At 40.1% G+C, this 15677-nt stretch overlaps 2 protein-coding genes across 2 annotated transcripts; both read right to left on the bottom strand.

Moving 5' to 3' along the window:
* Positions 1-475: 475 nt before the first annotated feature.
* vps51 (VPS51 subunit of GARP complex) lies at positions 476-5735 on the bottom strand. Its single transcript, XM_042008177.1, has 11 exons — positions 5293-5735; positions 4883-5012; positions 4640-4786; positions 4342-4561; positions 3264-4179; positions 2913-3128; positions 2701-2784; positions 2477-2611; positions 2273-2394; positions 2008-2095; positions 476-1060 (listed from the first exon to the last, which is right to left on the bottom strand). The coding sequence occupies exons 1-11, from the start codon at positions 5476-5478 to the stop codon at positions 800-802; spliced, it is 2505 nt and encodes an 834-aa protein (XP_041864111.1). The 5' UTR covers positions 5479-5735; the 3' UTR covers positions 476-799.
* Positions 5736-5913: 178 nt separating this feature from the next.
* frmd8 (FERM domain containing 8) lies at positions 5914-15439 on the bottom strand. The gene is made up of 11 exons (XM_042008490.1): positions 15046-15439; positions 13775-13872; positions 13489-13656; positions 13289-13390; positions 11198-11256; positions 10634-10800; positions 10006-10221; positions 9783-9906; positions 9535-9684; positions 8960-9188; positions 5914-8865 (listed from the first exon to the last, which is right to left on the bottom strand). The coding sequence occupies exons 2-11, from the start codon at positions 13863-13865 to the stop codon at positions 8753-8755; spliced, it is 1419 nt and encodes a 472-aa protein (XP_041864424.1). The 5' UTR covers positions 13866-13872; positions 15046-15439; the 3' UTR covers positions 5914-8752.
* Positions 15440-15677: the final 238 nt, after the last annotated feature.

The following is a 15677-nucleotide window of genomic DNA, read 5'->3' as shown; positions in this document are numbered from 1 at the left end:
GTCGTCATAAGAGGGTGGAGAGTAAAGGCTTCAGCCAATCAGAGACGCCACTCAGGTGGCGACAGTCGGAGCGTCCAGTCGACAGTGGGCAACACTGCTGGCAGAGCTTGTGAAACACACCTGAACTAAACTGACATTCATGACTGAGGCAACAGAGGCTGAAACATAACAGCAATCATATGATGGGCCGATTTTATAAAGAAAAACACACAATTTGAATCACACAGATTTATTTTTTTTAACCATTAAGATAAAAGATAAACAGAGGCGAAGGCAGGATGTGCTGCAGTTAAAGATTACATAAACGGACAAAACATGAAGGAAAAGAATAATTAAAATGATTTATTAATACACAAGGTTTTCACAGAACACCGATTTTCTATTTATTAATTAATATTTTCTATTTATATTCAACAGTTTCCTTCAAGGGGTGCATGTGCAAAAAGGTTTCTCTTGTATAATGGATAGTTCATGTTTTTCTTTTCGGATCGAAGAGATTAGATCATTTCTTTGTCTCGTATTTTCATGCTTTATAAATGGAAGCTCTAACATTGAACCCAGCTTGAATGGCTTGTAAATGGAATTTAAATGTGAGTCTGCCCCAAATGTAGTCAGTACTTTCAGCTTTTTTCTTAATTATTTACTAACCATCAGCTGATTTTTTTTTCACAAATATTCAAACAGATATGTGGACAACACTTCAGAAGCATAGTTTCAGAGATTTCTATAAGCGAATGATTCCAGTGTACAAATGCAATTTCATCATTTTAAACCATCTGGCCGAGCTGTGCTCTAAACCTTAACCTCTTTCACAGATGACTTCAATCACACTCTGCTCCATCGGAGCGGGGTCCAGGCAGCGGTGGGCACAGCTCCCCACTATCTCATCCAGCAGGAAGTGCACAAGGTTCTCGTCGGAAACGAAGCGCCACAAGTACATCTGCAGGTAGTGGCAGTCAACTTGGATCTGCTGCAACCCATAACGGCCAAAAGTACGCAAGCGGACACACTCCAGGAATGTCTTTAAACTGATTTTGATAATCCCCGTCATGACAGAGACCTAGGACAGTGGAGAGGTGTATGAATGAGAATGAGATATGTTTTTCTCTGAGGTTTAGCCTCAAAACCTGTGCACATTGAAATCCAAGCAAAATCAAGTGATGAGAGAAAGGGCACCGTAGGGCAGGGGTGCCCAAAGTCGGTCCATGAGGGCCGCTGTCCTGCCGATTTTCCAATGTTTCCTGCTTCAACACACCTGACTCAAATGAAATAGATCCAACAGCCTATTAAGTTTTGCACAATGATTCAGCAATTTGAGTCAGGTGGTTTTGGAGCAGGGACACATCAAAATCCTGCAGGATTGTGGCCCTTGAGGAACGGAGCTGGGCACCCCTGCCAAAGAGGATTATATCTGCACTACAAATGCACAAAAACAGTATTTGCCACTGGAACTTCCCTGTGTGCTCGTTCACTGACACCTCTTCCTGTCATTTAATCTCCTAGTGTCAACAGTAATATATCTTCCTCTGCAATCCTAAAGATTTTTCTAATCACCTAATAAACAAATGGACAAGGATCAAGGAAGCCTCTACAGGAGCTCAGAAAAATTAAAGTGTTGTGGCGTGTAACTCATACACCCCCACACACTTTAACATTGCTTTAGACTGATGTAGTAGAACAAATGATTTCTCATTTTACAATTGCAGCTAAATAAACCTCATTTCTCTTGCTTGCATCCCCTTCTTATAACTTTCCTGAGAGGATGTAAAATGACTAATGAGAACCACCCACAGCCTACGCCTCCAAAGTCTAAAAAGTCTACTTCAGGAGTTCGCGTTAAAGCTGAGTGTTAGAAGAGGGTCGAGCACTCATTTAGCCGCATGCTCCCAGTGGCAGATAATCTTCTGTGTGCTTGTATGTTGTGCATGTGCCCATCCTTCACGTGCACAACTTTTGAGACTTATTAAAAACACTAAATTTTGCAGTGACCTGAAGATCAGCATTCACCTTGTTGAACTCCACTGAGCTAAAAATGTCAATCCTTTCAGAAAACAGCTTGTGTATGTTGCTCAGCAGATTGGTATCCATTGGAGCACTGCGTATAAAGAAATAAACAAAACAATGTAAAGTATGAAAAAAAAATACCTTTGTAACAAATATTAACACAGATTAACTAAATAATTTTCAAAAATCACTCATTAACAGGAAAAAAAGGAGACGATGCACATTACAGTTTTCATCCTAAATCATAATCTTTACTCGTGAGCTGTACCTTGGCGTGTAGCTGGCAGCATAACGGACTTGCTGCCTGGAACTGCTGTAGACAGAAAAAGTCCTTTTGCTGGAGTCGCTGCTGTGTGCCTTCCTCACCCCTTCTTCATACAGAAGACCCACCTACAACATTCACAAAACAGACTAAGTAAAAGCATTAACAACTGTGTTGTGACAACACGGTAACTGATGTTTAAAGTGGCACCTGGACATCAATTGAGGTTGTGTCCTCTACAACTCTCTTCATCACAGCACGGACATTTCGTGGCTCAATGGTGTTGACCCAGTCTCTTGTTTCAACGCTCTTTCTTAACATTTGTGAGATTATCAGACCCTGAACCTGGAAACAAAAGATTGAACACAAAGAAAAAAGGTCTGGCACTTGTCCCTTTACTCAGTGTAAGACGGTTGTTGATGGAAAACACCTACCTTGACATAATGGTTGAGTAGTTTCTGTGCTGCCTCTCTGGCTTCTGCACATAAACTTGTGACTGGTGTTACTGGACTGTGGTGCTGAAAAACAATAAGACAAAAAAAAACCCTGCATTTAAACAACAGCAACATTTCTCAGAGAAGATCCATTAAAATGTAACCTGAAGCATTGCGGTAAAGTTAAAAAATGCATTTCCACAGTCTAATACCTGCACGAGGAACTGTTCATCTGTGAGTGTGAGTATGTAAGAGATAGTAGAGGTTTCATAGTCCAAGCAGAGACGAGATAGCAGCAACAGAAGGGCTGGGGGTGTTGAACCTCCTTTGTCCCCTGCACTCTCGCAAAACTGCCGAGAAGACTGGCACACAAACTTAATGAAGCTCACCACAAGGCTCTCACGTACACCCTGGCTGCAAAATTCCCCCTGCGAGGAAGAGACAGAGAGAAATAGTTGTCATCCTCATGTCGAATGAACACAGTTAAAGAGAAAATGTCCTGCTAAAATTAAACTTCAGAGTCTTAGCAGGGTTAGTTTTTGAGGTTTAATAAAACTATTCACCTTGAAGTAAGGCTTGTTGGAGAAGGTAATGTCCTTAGCTGTAAAGAGATGCACTGATGCCAGCACTGATTTAATCTGGTTGAGAATAGAGGCTGACAGAGAAGAGAGCAGTTCTGGCAGGCTGGTTGAAGCATCTCTGCCTGAGGATGGCCCCCCTAGATGAACTCCGCCTCCAGCCACTGAGGCTCCAGCCACAGAGAGGCGAGGTGTTGCCAAGGCCTGCCTCACATCTGTCAGGCTGTCCATGTAGAAGTTCTGCAGAGCAGAAAGGTACTGCTTCACTCGCTCTGTCGCTGCTCGTATCACAATTTCTGTCCCCTGATTTGGGACAGCTGAGCCAGGCAGCAGTTTGGCCACAGCCTGAAGTCTGCGGTGGAAGCGATCAAGCGCCCGAACCAGGAGGGAGTTGTCTCCCACCCCTTTCTCTTCCTGTATCCTCCTCTCTACGAGGGAGAAATACCGATCCGCCAGGTCATTCACAAAAGCGTGCAACTTGCCATTTGCCATTTGAGGAATATTCTTTGATGCTAGTTCACCTGTCTGAGCATAGTTAATGAACAGTTCTTGATATGATGTGATAACTAAACACAAGCTGCTAACAAATTCATTGCAGCCTCTATCTATGAATTCCAGGATGTCAGTGTTTAAGGTGGGAGATGGCAGAGAGCTTGTTTTAGGAGACTTATCAGCTGGAGATCCTGCTGCTGTAGTAGATGACAACCTGTGTGCAGAAGCATCCTTCACATCTGAGGCAGTTGGGTATGGTCTTATTTCTGCTTCCAGGCCTTGAAGGTCTGACTCCAGTCGAGACCGTGCGTGGCTCAAGAACTTATCACAGAGCTCCTCTGCTGGCTCATCTAACTGTAGAAGCAGCTCAACACACTCTGACAAATCTTTAGCGCTTGTCCCACCATCCCTATAAGCAAAAGAACAAACACAAATAACAGATCTACAGGAAATGGCTTAAGAATGATGAAGATTTCAGTCTAAGTGCATATTCTCCATCTCTTCTGAACTGAAGAAGAGATGGTCACATTCCCTCAAAGTAGTATCTCTGACCTTGCTTAAAAATTCCCACCTGAACTTCTGTCGAAGCTCCTGAGCTAGTTTGTCCATGATGGCATGACAGTCATCCTGAATTCCTTTGAAGGAGGGCAGGTGGCTGTACTGCTGCAGCACACAGCGAGCACGGCGGTGGGAGCTCACTGCCTGAGCATAGGCCTGCAGCTCCAAACACTTATTCAATCTAGCAGGAAGTTCAAACAGAAACTGAAGCTTCCTCAACAGAGTGTGGACACCTGTGGAGGAACACGGTGAGGTAAAATAAAAACATAAATAATTTATTAAACAAATTAAACTGCCAGTTTAGGTCTAACCTGAGAGTTTTGTTATCTGTGCATGCTGGTCTTGAAGAGTTCCACTGATACGTGCACTAAAGTCAGTGATTGCTTCCATATTCGCTGAAAGACAATCCATTTCATCTTCCATCTTTTTGAAATCATTCTTCATCTTTCTTATAGTGTCTGGAAAAAGAGCAGATAAATATATTTCTCTTGTCCCACTTTGCATGACTCAATACTGCTGACATTTGTCAGCTGTCAGTGAGATACAGCCTTTACCTGTAGCTGATATAAACTTGTTATAGTTCTCATAAACGAGGGTCTGCATGTCGCTGTCCAAAGAGCGGATCTGCTTCACCATGCAGGTCTCCTGGTCCATCAGCTCAGCAAGAGAGCGCTCCCTTCTAAGCTGTATTCAAACATAACGCATGTAATACATATACATGTTTGTTAACATCAGTCTGAGATAGACTGAACCTTAACCTGTACACATATAAAATTAGTTTTCATTCATCCACATATTATATTGCTGCAATAACACTCTTAATGTATAAAATCTCCAATTCAGCAGCAGGAATGAAACAAATATACTAACCCCATTAATTTATATACGCCAGCATGTAACATTGGGTTAGTTATATCTGAACCATTTCAGATTGTATTAGTGTCAACATTTTAAATGACAGCACCTTGTTGAGGTAGAGCTCCGGATCAAAATTGGAGCCGTTAATGTCGCAGGGATCCAGGGACGACGGCTTCTCCGGTGCCTTCCCTTCCTCATTTAGCCCATAGTAAAGCTTCAGCATGCCGTGTACCTTATGCCTCCTCACAGATTCTTCTGACACCGCCACCGAGCCGTCCGCATCAACATCCATACTGAACTCCGGCCAGCTACGAAACGTAGAGTTAAATGACGATAAACAAAGATGACCAGCGTCTTCACTGTTAACAACTCACAAGCACTAATTTAAAACTGTACTTTCTTGTTTTTCTTTCGACTGATATCTATTTAGCGGTGCTACTTCCTCGGAAAAACATCGACTTTTCATGACTTATCAATAAGAAATTGTCATATTTTCGCTGACACAGAGACAGCTAGCTGGAAAGTATCGTTTCCGCATATGTAACCAATCCAAAGCTACGTTCTCAGAGCGTGCGTAGTCGAAACTGACCAGGATGTACACTACTGCGCATGTCATTATTTCTAAAATAAACATTGTTCTCTCTCAACAGAGGACGATATGTTAATTCAACGACACTGGTATCTTACAAAAAAAAAAGAAAAAGAAAGAAAAAAGGAAAAAAAAAAGTTTGTTCCCCAATTGTGGCTTTATTAAGAGAAAAGCTTCAGCTGTGACAATATGCATTGCTGCATCATGGGCAATATTAATCTGTCTTTTGTATATTTAAGAATGATTTAAGGTGCATTTAAAACAATTTCCACATGATTAATCAAAGAAAACATTTCTATATCCCTGTACACATTAACAACAAATACTAAACAATCATTTTTTGCAAACATTAAATGCATCTGGTAAAAATAGCCAAGAAATTATAAAGTATCCGTTGGTTTGTAAAACTGATCTCCAATTGTTGGGTTCTGACCAAAACAGGGGGGAAGAAATAGCGAGAAAGTTTTGTGAATGAAGTTTTGCAAGAAAATCATATACAAGATGTTGGTTGAGTATGGCTTCAGTGTAAAGAACTTAAACTGCTGAGAGTGACATATTTAATACACCAACATATTCAGATAATACAGACTTTGCATCTTTTTACTATATTATATATTATATATATATATATATATATATATTATATATATATATATATATATATATATATTATATATATATATATATATATATATATATAGCAGAACTGACTAACTGTAACACAATATTCAACATCAGTAGGAAAGGTAGATGCATTACTAGTTGATAATGTGAAATATACACAAAACAAAATACACTTCTTTCAACCATAGCAATCCAAAATTGTTCATTCCTGGCTTCAAAGCACCAAAACAGTCATTTAGATATGAAATTAGTACAAACAAAAAGGCACTTTATGCTGCTGCTTGACAACATGTTTAATTTGACCTAATTCTTCATCTTTTATACAAACAAGGACAAGTATATGAAGATAAAAGTAAAAATACTCTCTCATGAAAGCTAACAATAAAAAACAGCCTGCTAATGGAAAAGATTTATAAACTGTATATTAGTATTAATAGTGCAACATCACATGATGTGTAGATGTTTGGAATGCCTATTCTACAATGTGACATGCATAGTGTAAGTTAGCAACAAGACGTTGGACTGCTGCAGGTTACAGACGGTAGCTGAGATACATTTTGAAGCGTAAGAACATTCAGCGGTTAGCATGCTGAAAAGTGGGGAATACATGGTGCCATCACTTATCAAATGAGGACATATGTTCAGGCAGAGGGCAGTTTAACAGATCTGAACCTTCTTTCATTGCAATTAAGTAAAGAAAGTTGATCATTTAAAGTCTGACATAAGCGGCCTATATCAGGGTGCTGTTTAAAGAGACAGCTTGAGGACTTTGTCATGTGGTGGAGGCTGAAATCTGTCTCTTAAGGTAGCATACAGTATTGCAACAGGTTAGATAAGATTGCTTTGGTATGGAGACAGAGGTTTTAACAGCACAGCCTAAAGTTGGCCTGCACCATATGCAGAGAGGATGCCATTGCGCCCTAGTTAACAACGCAAATTAGATTTGCCCTTTTTCGTATAAACTGAAACATACGTTGTTTGCCGGTTGAGAAACATGATCATCTCTTTCTACCAACACTAACTGGATGGATTCCACTTGAAACAACCAACTGGGAAATTTAAAAAAGCATAGCTGAAATGCTAAAAGTGAGGCATTAACATTCTACAGATATTGTTCCCTGTCTTTTTTTAATGTGGTCAACCATGAGTGTTTTTTTTTTTTTTTTTAAACTGGCTGAAAAATGGCTCGTAGAACAGTTTTAATTAAAGTTCTGTTCATTTTAGCTTTGGGGAAGTTGCACAATATTGCATCAGGCTTCATTTGCTTTTCAGTTCAGACCATACACGGATGAGTGGCAGTCTTTCATGAATTTCACTTTTAGTTACGGAGCCAATATCTAACATTAACTTTAAATGAAATCACAACAGGCAGAAAAAACAGCATAGTAGACTTATTGCTGAGTTATTATTCATTTTAATTTACTTTTTTTTTTACTATAAAGTTTTTGTAATTTTGCAAATCCAATTTCATTCTTCTTTTAACGCAAATAATCTTAATATGTTACACTGTGAACATTCAGTTGTGGACCCTACAAGTACATGCTGTAAAATGTCATCTTTTCTCCTGTTAGGTTAAGTTTTTAAAATTAAACTTAGCCTATTCCACTACATTTGGTTTTAAAACGAGGGACCATACATGATAACCAGCAGAAAATATAAAGTTTAATAGCTAAATTCAATACATGTACTTACTCAAAACCTCCACAACACAGCCAATGTGCTCCCATAACAAAGACCAAATGTTTCTACCAGTACTTTTTGTGTCTTCACTCTTTCACGAGATCAAGGCACTGGCAGTTTGAAAATGCAGAATAGCGTTAACACACCCCGTAGACCGTCCCTTGAAAAGTGTTTGTCATGCTGACTTATGAGGCAGCTGTTTAGAGAAGGAGTACCAAAGTTTAAAGCAACATTCTAGATGTTAAACACCCGCCAAACAAAAACGAGGTAATGCAGTGGTTATACTCCTTTGAGGTGTAACTTGTTTGAAAAACAGCAAATTGCAGCAAAGGTCTAACATATCAAATACAGAGTGGATTTTTTTAAGGCTCGTCTCAGTGAAAGAGCATGCAAAGGGCCTATTTCATAAGCTAAGGCCATCTGTTGAACAGCCACTTCAACCTTCCAAGCATAGTTTTTAGATAGCTGATTTTGTTTTTTCACATTACTGTACTCTCCTCGCATACACCACTTCACTGGATAAATATATTCGCACGTAGATACCTCTAGCTTGGTCCTTTGTGTGTTCATGTAATAGCAGAAAATCTCAAGTTAACATTGTAAAAGTCTCTTCTTTTTAAATCTCAGTGTAAAATGTTCTGATTTGGTCTTTGAGGGGAACGAGGCAGCAATGTTAACCTTGCTCTAGATTCTCAGCCACTTGCACAGCAGAGTAGGTGGATGTCGATGCCTGTCGGGTGAAGAAAGATGCAGCTCTTTTCGGCTTCAACCGTTTAATTTCTTTTCCTGAAAGACAGAAATGAAAGCTGTAAGAAAAGAATCTCCCCTTTCGACTAAGACTGCTCTTCCTTTTCCCACCGAACTGAGTAATCACACTCACCATTATCCACGTAGCTGATGGTGTTAAGCGAGTGGACCCGACTGCACACAACGCTGCCTTGCCTGTGCAGCATCCCGCGCCGTCCTCCACGTCCGTTCCCAGCGCTGCCCTCTGGCCTGACGGCCTGATGAGACAGACTAGCCTCACTGCCCTCCTCGGCGGCAGCTCCACCCTCAGACGCAGACTTCAGCTCCACACAGAACTCAATGAATCCACTCATTAGCTCTGCCTGTTACACACACACAAAACATAATCAAGTCTAATTTTTATAGCTTCAGATAAAAAGTTTAAATAACCATAATCTCAATTTTAGAGTCCATTGAAGAACCAGAGGGAAACAAGGGTCACTTCCCTATTCTTGGATTAGAGCCTGGTGTGATTATGATTTCCTGCCTCTACTGTTACGTAACGTCTCTTCACCATCTGGTGGCTCAAACAGGCTTTTTCAACGCAACAGTCAATGATGTAAGAAGATTACATCTGCCATCCTCTCCAACAACTAAATAATCTTGTTCCAATTCCCAAACTTCTGAACAATCCGGTGATTTATTACAATTTTACAAACACCTACTTACTTGTTTTGAGTAGATTTTTAGCAACTTGTTGACAGGAACACCATCTTCTTCTCCATCAAATTCCAACCACAGAATGTGCGAGTCCCCCTCCTCCTCCGGGTAGCTGTGGTCCCAGGAGAGCTCGCTGAAACGCAGGCCAAGGAGCACATGCTGCAAGAAAACATGATCAACCAGAGAAAGCAGGACATTTCCAAGAGAAAAATGAAATACTTTATCATTCAACTCTGCAGTCCAAAGCCCGAACTCACCTTCTCCTTCACATCCATCACATAAACACCATCCAAGCAGATCCCAACGTTGACAGCTTTGTGTTTTCCCCGTTGGAGAATTCCCTGCGCTGGTTTGTCAATTTCCCCAAAGAAGAAAGCGCACCTGTGTGTGTGTTTAAAGTTTATTCAAACATAAAGAAAATCAACTGTTGTTGGCAAAAAAAAAAAACTGTTTTGCACAGCTTGTTAGACTAATTCCTACCCATAATAAGGCAGAGTGTGGCAGAGAGTGAGGTATTGGTGTAGGAGCTGTGTGGGCTCCGGAGAGTTCCCAGCAGATGTTTGGACCTTCATGTACTCCTCAAAGAGCTTATGCTCCAGCCCTGATTGACGGCTCGAGGTCCCTCGCAGAGTAGAGAAAAAACTTTTGCTCCCCATGACAACGTGTGCAGGCAGGAAAGCAGACAGCTTCTTCTCTCTGTGTACAACAGACGACAAAATGCTGCAGGTTTGTGCAAATCCAGGAGGGATTATATTCTGTAAATCTGTAAACATTTACTGTTGAATCTCATGCTAGCACTGAAATGCACTTTGGTGTCTTTTACCGTCTTATATTTACATTAAATGCATCTTTTGCATCTTAAATGCATTATTAGGACTGAAGGCAGGACAAGACTGATGTTCAATCTACACAATAACCTCCATGTGCAGGCAGGTGGATTTAATTTCCACTAACCAACATCAAGCAAGTTTATTCCATGTTATCAGTCTTCATGATCCCTCAGTCTGAAGCGTAATGCTGACTGGTTTAAATCTTCAACTCTCACTCTCTGTACAAAGCCTAAGATGTTTAATCATTTCTATACACAAAGCAGGATCAGTTCACTTACTTTATAACAGTAGTGAACTGTTGGCTGTCCAGAACAGTTCCCTCATCAAGGGCAAGAGACAAAGCTCCAAGACCTGTCCAGTGCTCAGGGTCACAGGGGTATCGTCCCGTGAGGATGTTGCTCTTGGCCTCCTCATAAAGAAGTCTCAACACACCCTCATCCTCTATCTGACCAGCAGTGAGAAAGAGCCAACAATTAACCAACTACCCTCAGGTTTAAAAGAAAAAAAAAAATTTAAGACTTTTTAAAGACAGTTTAATGATAAAATCTAATGATTTCACATTGATGACACTAGTTCTATGTTTGACACATGATCATGATGTGGGTTTTCAACAGTCCTCTACATTTTTAAATCAAATAAAGAAAACATTTATAGGTCAATAACTGATCTGAAGCTAATGAAATGCTTGTGCTACGATTGAAAATAAACAGTGTACTTCATTTTTTAAGTTTTCATTATAGACTTTTGTCACAGATGACAAGACTCAAAGTTTTGGTTCCATGTAAAACAAGAATTCACTGATATGAGATAAAGAAATAAAGGTCTTGGAGCATTAATGATACCTGTAATTCCTTGGACTTTGGGTAAAACACGCTGCGTCTGTACTGCAGACATGGTTCATCTGAGGATAAAGCAGAGGACAATGATGCATCAGTGTTTGGTGGTTTTCACATCATTCAAAATGACACTTGGTGAGATTCAGCCTCACTGAGAGTGGAGGAGTGATAGCGTAGACAACTCAAGCCCCCCCTTCAACCCACTGCTCTGACACGCAGGCTTGGACCGTGGGTGGAATCTATTCCACATAAAGAAGACACACACCAGCACTGAAGTGATTACACAATACCTTTGCAATACTGTGTATTATTAATGGTAATTTGTCACCAGTGTGTGACATTGCTGTATTATGAGCACCTGGTCAATCAACATGTGTGGGCTGTTCAACTCTGAATAGTAAAATTATGACTAAAATAACACCAGGCTTTCACATCTCACAGCTCCTCAAAAATGTGTGATCCTGAACAAATGTCCATTTGGATGAGTGATAAACAACAGCTTTAGTTTCTAAAAATTCTGCTTTTCTATCCTCTTCCAGTTAACTTTAGATTGCAGAAACACTCATTCATTGATGCTGCACTATAGAACATACGGTAACTCGCTGTAACACACTGCATCCGAACAGCTGCTGTAATCCTTGAGCAATTGTTATTATGGATGACTCTTATGTAACATCACATTACCATATAACTTCCATAATAGATTAGAGAGATTTTGTAAAAGCTAATGGGTTATGTACCATAACACATTTAAACATTTGACCACTGTAAATGACATATTTAAGAGTAAATCATCAAAATACTTGTTAAATCCAGTCCAAAACCCAAATAATCCAACAACAACAAAAAACAAGGCAAACAAATGTGGATTGTGGATTCTCCCTGCATATGATAAACAGGTTGTTTGCAGGATGTCACATAAACACAGTTGTAGTTGTAATTTCTTAGAAAAATCTGCTGCTCCGTTGTGAAAACCACCATATAATGACTTCATAGTTTTCTGCATTTCTGTTGTACTTAGAGACATTTTGAAAGTCACTGTCTTTATTTGCTTCGTTTGCACTGCCACTGCAGCCAGCTGTTGAGTGTCCTGGGTCACCATCATGCTAGAGCTTCACCAGCAATCACTATGCAAGAGGTGGGACATTCCTGGACAAAGTAACCCGTCCATGCCAGAGCTAAGGCTGAGACAGACATGCAGGTTCACACTACATACAGCCAATCTAGGAACGCCAATTACTCTACGGCCTGGTATACACATAACAATTTTTTTAATCTTATGAGATTTTTTTTATCTGGTGGGACCTCACTCGTGAAGATAAAAAAATCAGTTTTGATCGTATTGTGTATGGTGTGCTCCGAAAATGTAATCACAGAACAACACACACGACGATGCTGTCCCGCAACTCATCTACAATCTAGTCCTCCGAGCCGGACCAATGTCGAAACATAGAAGAACCGTAGCAACAACCGTCAAAAAACAACAAGAAGAAACATAGTAACAATCGGAAAACACAACACACAGCATAGAAGGGGATATATAGGACGAGGGAATGATGGTGGTCTTGGGACTATTGTTAACAGAAAAAGCCAGAACTGAAAACAATAACAGACTGGAGACGGTGTGAACACAGACTTTCCTTGTTCCCCAGCCAGCTCGCTCTCTGATTGGCTACATTAAACACCACGTCACCATCCATGCAGTCAGAATGCACGAGTCATCGGCATTCCTCAGAAATCGGCTCTGAAATATTAAACATGTTCAATGTTCCTGATTGTCGGCTACGACCCGTTTCGGAGCGGATTATCGGGAAAAATCGGCTCGTAACACAACTCAGACCAAATGATGATTGGACAGGGAAATCTCACGCAAATCGGGTGTTTGCCATCCAAGGTCGGGAAGAGGCAAAATTGGGACAAAAACAGCCCAAAAATCATTATGTGTTTACCAGGCCTAACATGAACGTTTCAAACTGTAGGAAAAAACCAGAGCACTTGTAGAAAACAACTCAGGCATTGAGAGAACATGGTAACTCCATACCAGATGTCTTGGCCCACTAGCAGCTTAAGAGTTAAAACCCTTTTTCTATATTTTACCTTGCAAAATGTCCTCTTCTGATGCACCTGTGAAGCGATACAGCAAGTCCTGCCACTGCCGACTTAATTTATAAGGTTGATGCCTCAACTTTAACTGCAATTCTGAAAAATAGGGAGGGAAGAAAAAATGTAAAACAATAAGCAGATGTTTATCTTTTTTAATTTTCTATTTATTTTTTGGGATAATTCTGTATGCTCACCAAGCAGTGGAGAGCAAAGCCAAAAGGCAAAGGCATCCTGCACCGAATCAGGAATATTGAGAGCCTCACGGACGCTACGGCCTAATTCCTGCACAGTGACGCTGCCAAGCCCTTCAACAGATAAGTGTATTGCGCTGTCACCACACAAGTATACGAGCACATCTTGAGCTGTGGGAGCAAATACAGAAAATTACTTACAATATCTAATATCAAAAAGAAAAAAAGGACGATTTTTAAACAGAATTTGCAAAGAGAGAAGCTCCCTCATGAGCTTATCGCACCATACCACGTGTAAGTGTTGCAGAGGAAGCAACGCTTCCTCTTTGTGAATGATCATCTGATAAATCTGGAGGAAAACTGCAGTCATCACCTTCCATCTCTTATCTAAAACACAAAGGCAAAATCCTGAGAAATCCTGTACACATGTATACAGTAGCACAATGTGTGGACTACATACTTCACAGATTAAAAAGTCAACAAACATAGTCTTACATTGTTATAATACATATATGGACATTTGTTGGTGAGAATAAAATCAGAAAAAAATCATAGTGATGCAATATATTGTTTGCCTTAGTCATATGTTGGCCAAAGTTTTATATCGGGCTAATTTTACTTTCCTAACAAACCTAATTCACTAAGCATCACTGCCTATAAAACCTTATTCCATATGGTGTGTGTACATGCTACATATAGACCACATGGAAACACATTTGTTGCATGTATCTGTTACACGCTGCAACTCAAAAGATTATCTATGCTCTCTCACTTTGATGATCAGCATCTGGAAAGGCCATGTCCTGAACAAATTAAACTGATTTATCCTTATTCTATTACAGACATGTACAGTATGTTTGTCCATGTTTACATGAGCCACGTATACTTTTAAATAACGTTACTGCTCGACAGCAGCTTCAAAAATAACAATAACTGGTGTCTGTTTCTTACACACATTTTGCACTTCATCCCATGTATAAGTTTGGTTTAAACATAAAAGAAACGATTAGTTCAACCTACTTCTTACTGAGAGCCAGCGCCACCATGTGGATATTACCTGGGAAAGATACTGAACAGTCTTAACATCCCAGGCGACTGCTGACCTCACCCTGCTGATCTGAGGTTTTCCTTTAGCCCCAACAAGTCAGTTATTTAGATCAATTTATAAAGCAACCTCGATCATTTTCTCATAAAGTTACAAAGACATAATAAAAATAGGGTCATTACAATTGACCCAGTGCCTGCGGGGCAAGCATTAGCTAGTTCCCCAAGTTTAACAGGTTTATCTCAACATGCACAGACACAACTAACGACTGAGATATGTAATCAATCAACACAAAAGCTAACGGTAATTAAAGGCAATGGGACGCGACCGCGCTACCTATTAGAAGAACACAGTGGAAAGGTTAATGGTGCTAGACGCTAAGACCTCTAACTACTTATACATTAGCCTGTTGAAAACAATTTGGTCACTTTAGCCATCAGCTAACGCCCCACTGTTTTGTTCTACGGCCTGTTGAAAGTATGTAAGAGAGCTAAATGTATGTGTTGTTCACCTACCTGTCAGTTACAGTAAATGCCCTCCACCTTCTGTTTTTGCTCTCCACGGTATCCTACTAGTTTTGTAAACGCTACTAAATACATTAGATGAACAACGAGTCGCTCCTGCTTCCCTGGCTACAGCTAGCCAGTCACTTAAACCAGCTTTTGCAACTGTTACAACGTGTGCGGCTGCTGAACGATTGGATTCTGTTGAATCGTTCTTTGGTAATGTTAATTTGGAAGACTTTTAACTAGTGAATATACCAGTTATAGGTTAAAAATGTTAGTGAAATCGTAAATAGCAAATACTCCAGAGTATTCGTCGATTATTAATTTAAAATGACCGCTTAAAGACCGACTGTATTGAACAAGCTCAAAAAGATCTGATCCCGAAAATGAGTCGAAAACAGAATCGAATGTCAGAAAGCGCGTCCTCATCTGGTCACGTGATAAAGACGTCATCGCATCTGCAATCAGCAGGCAGATTTATTCTGTCTGCTTCAGCTCTTTGCTTGTTCATATACAAAAAAAGGGATTACAGCCACAGTAAATTCTTATTACTTATGTGGGCAGAAATACAAAAATAAATAAATAAATACAAAACCCCTGATGTAATCGCAAAGTCATAAATTAAAGCAACCTGGGAGCAA

Source organism: Melanotaenia boesemani, chromosome 15 (genome assembly GCF_017639745.1).
Source record: "Melanotaenia boesemani isolate fMelBoe1 chromosome 15, fMelBoe1.pri, whole genome shotgun sequence".
NCBI classification, from domain to species: Eukaryota; Metazoa; Chordata; class Actinopteri; order Atheriniformes; family Melanotaeniidae; genus Melanotaenia; species Melanotaenia boesemani.
The sequence above is the reverse complement of the archived record's forward strand: the minus strand, read 5'-3'. Positions and strand labels throughout refer to the sequence as shown.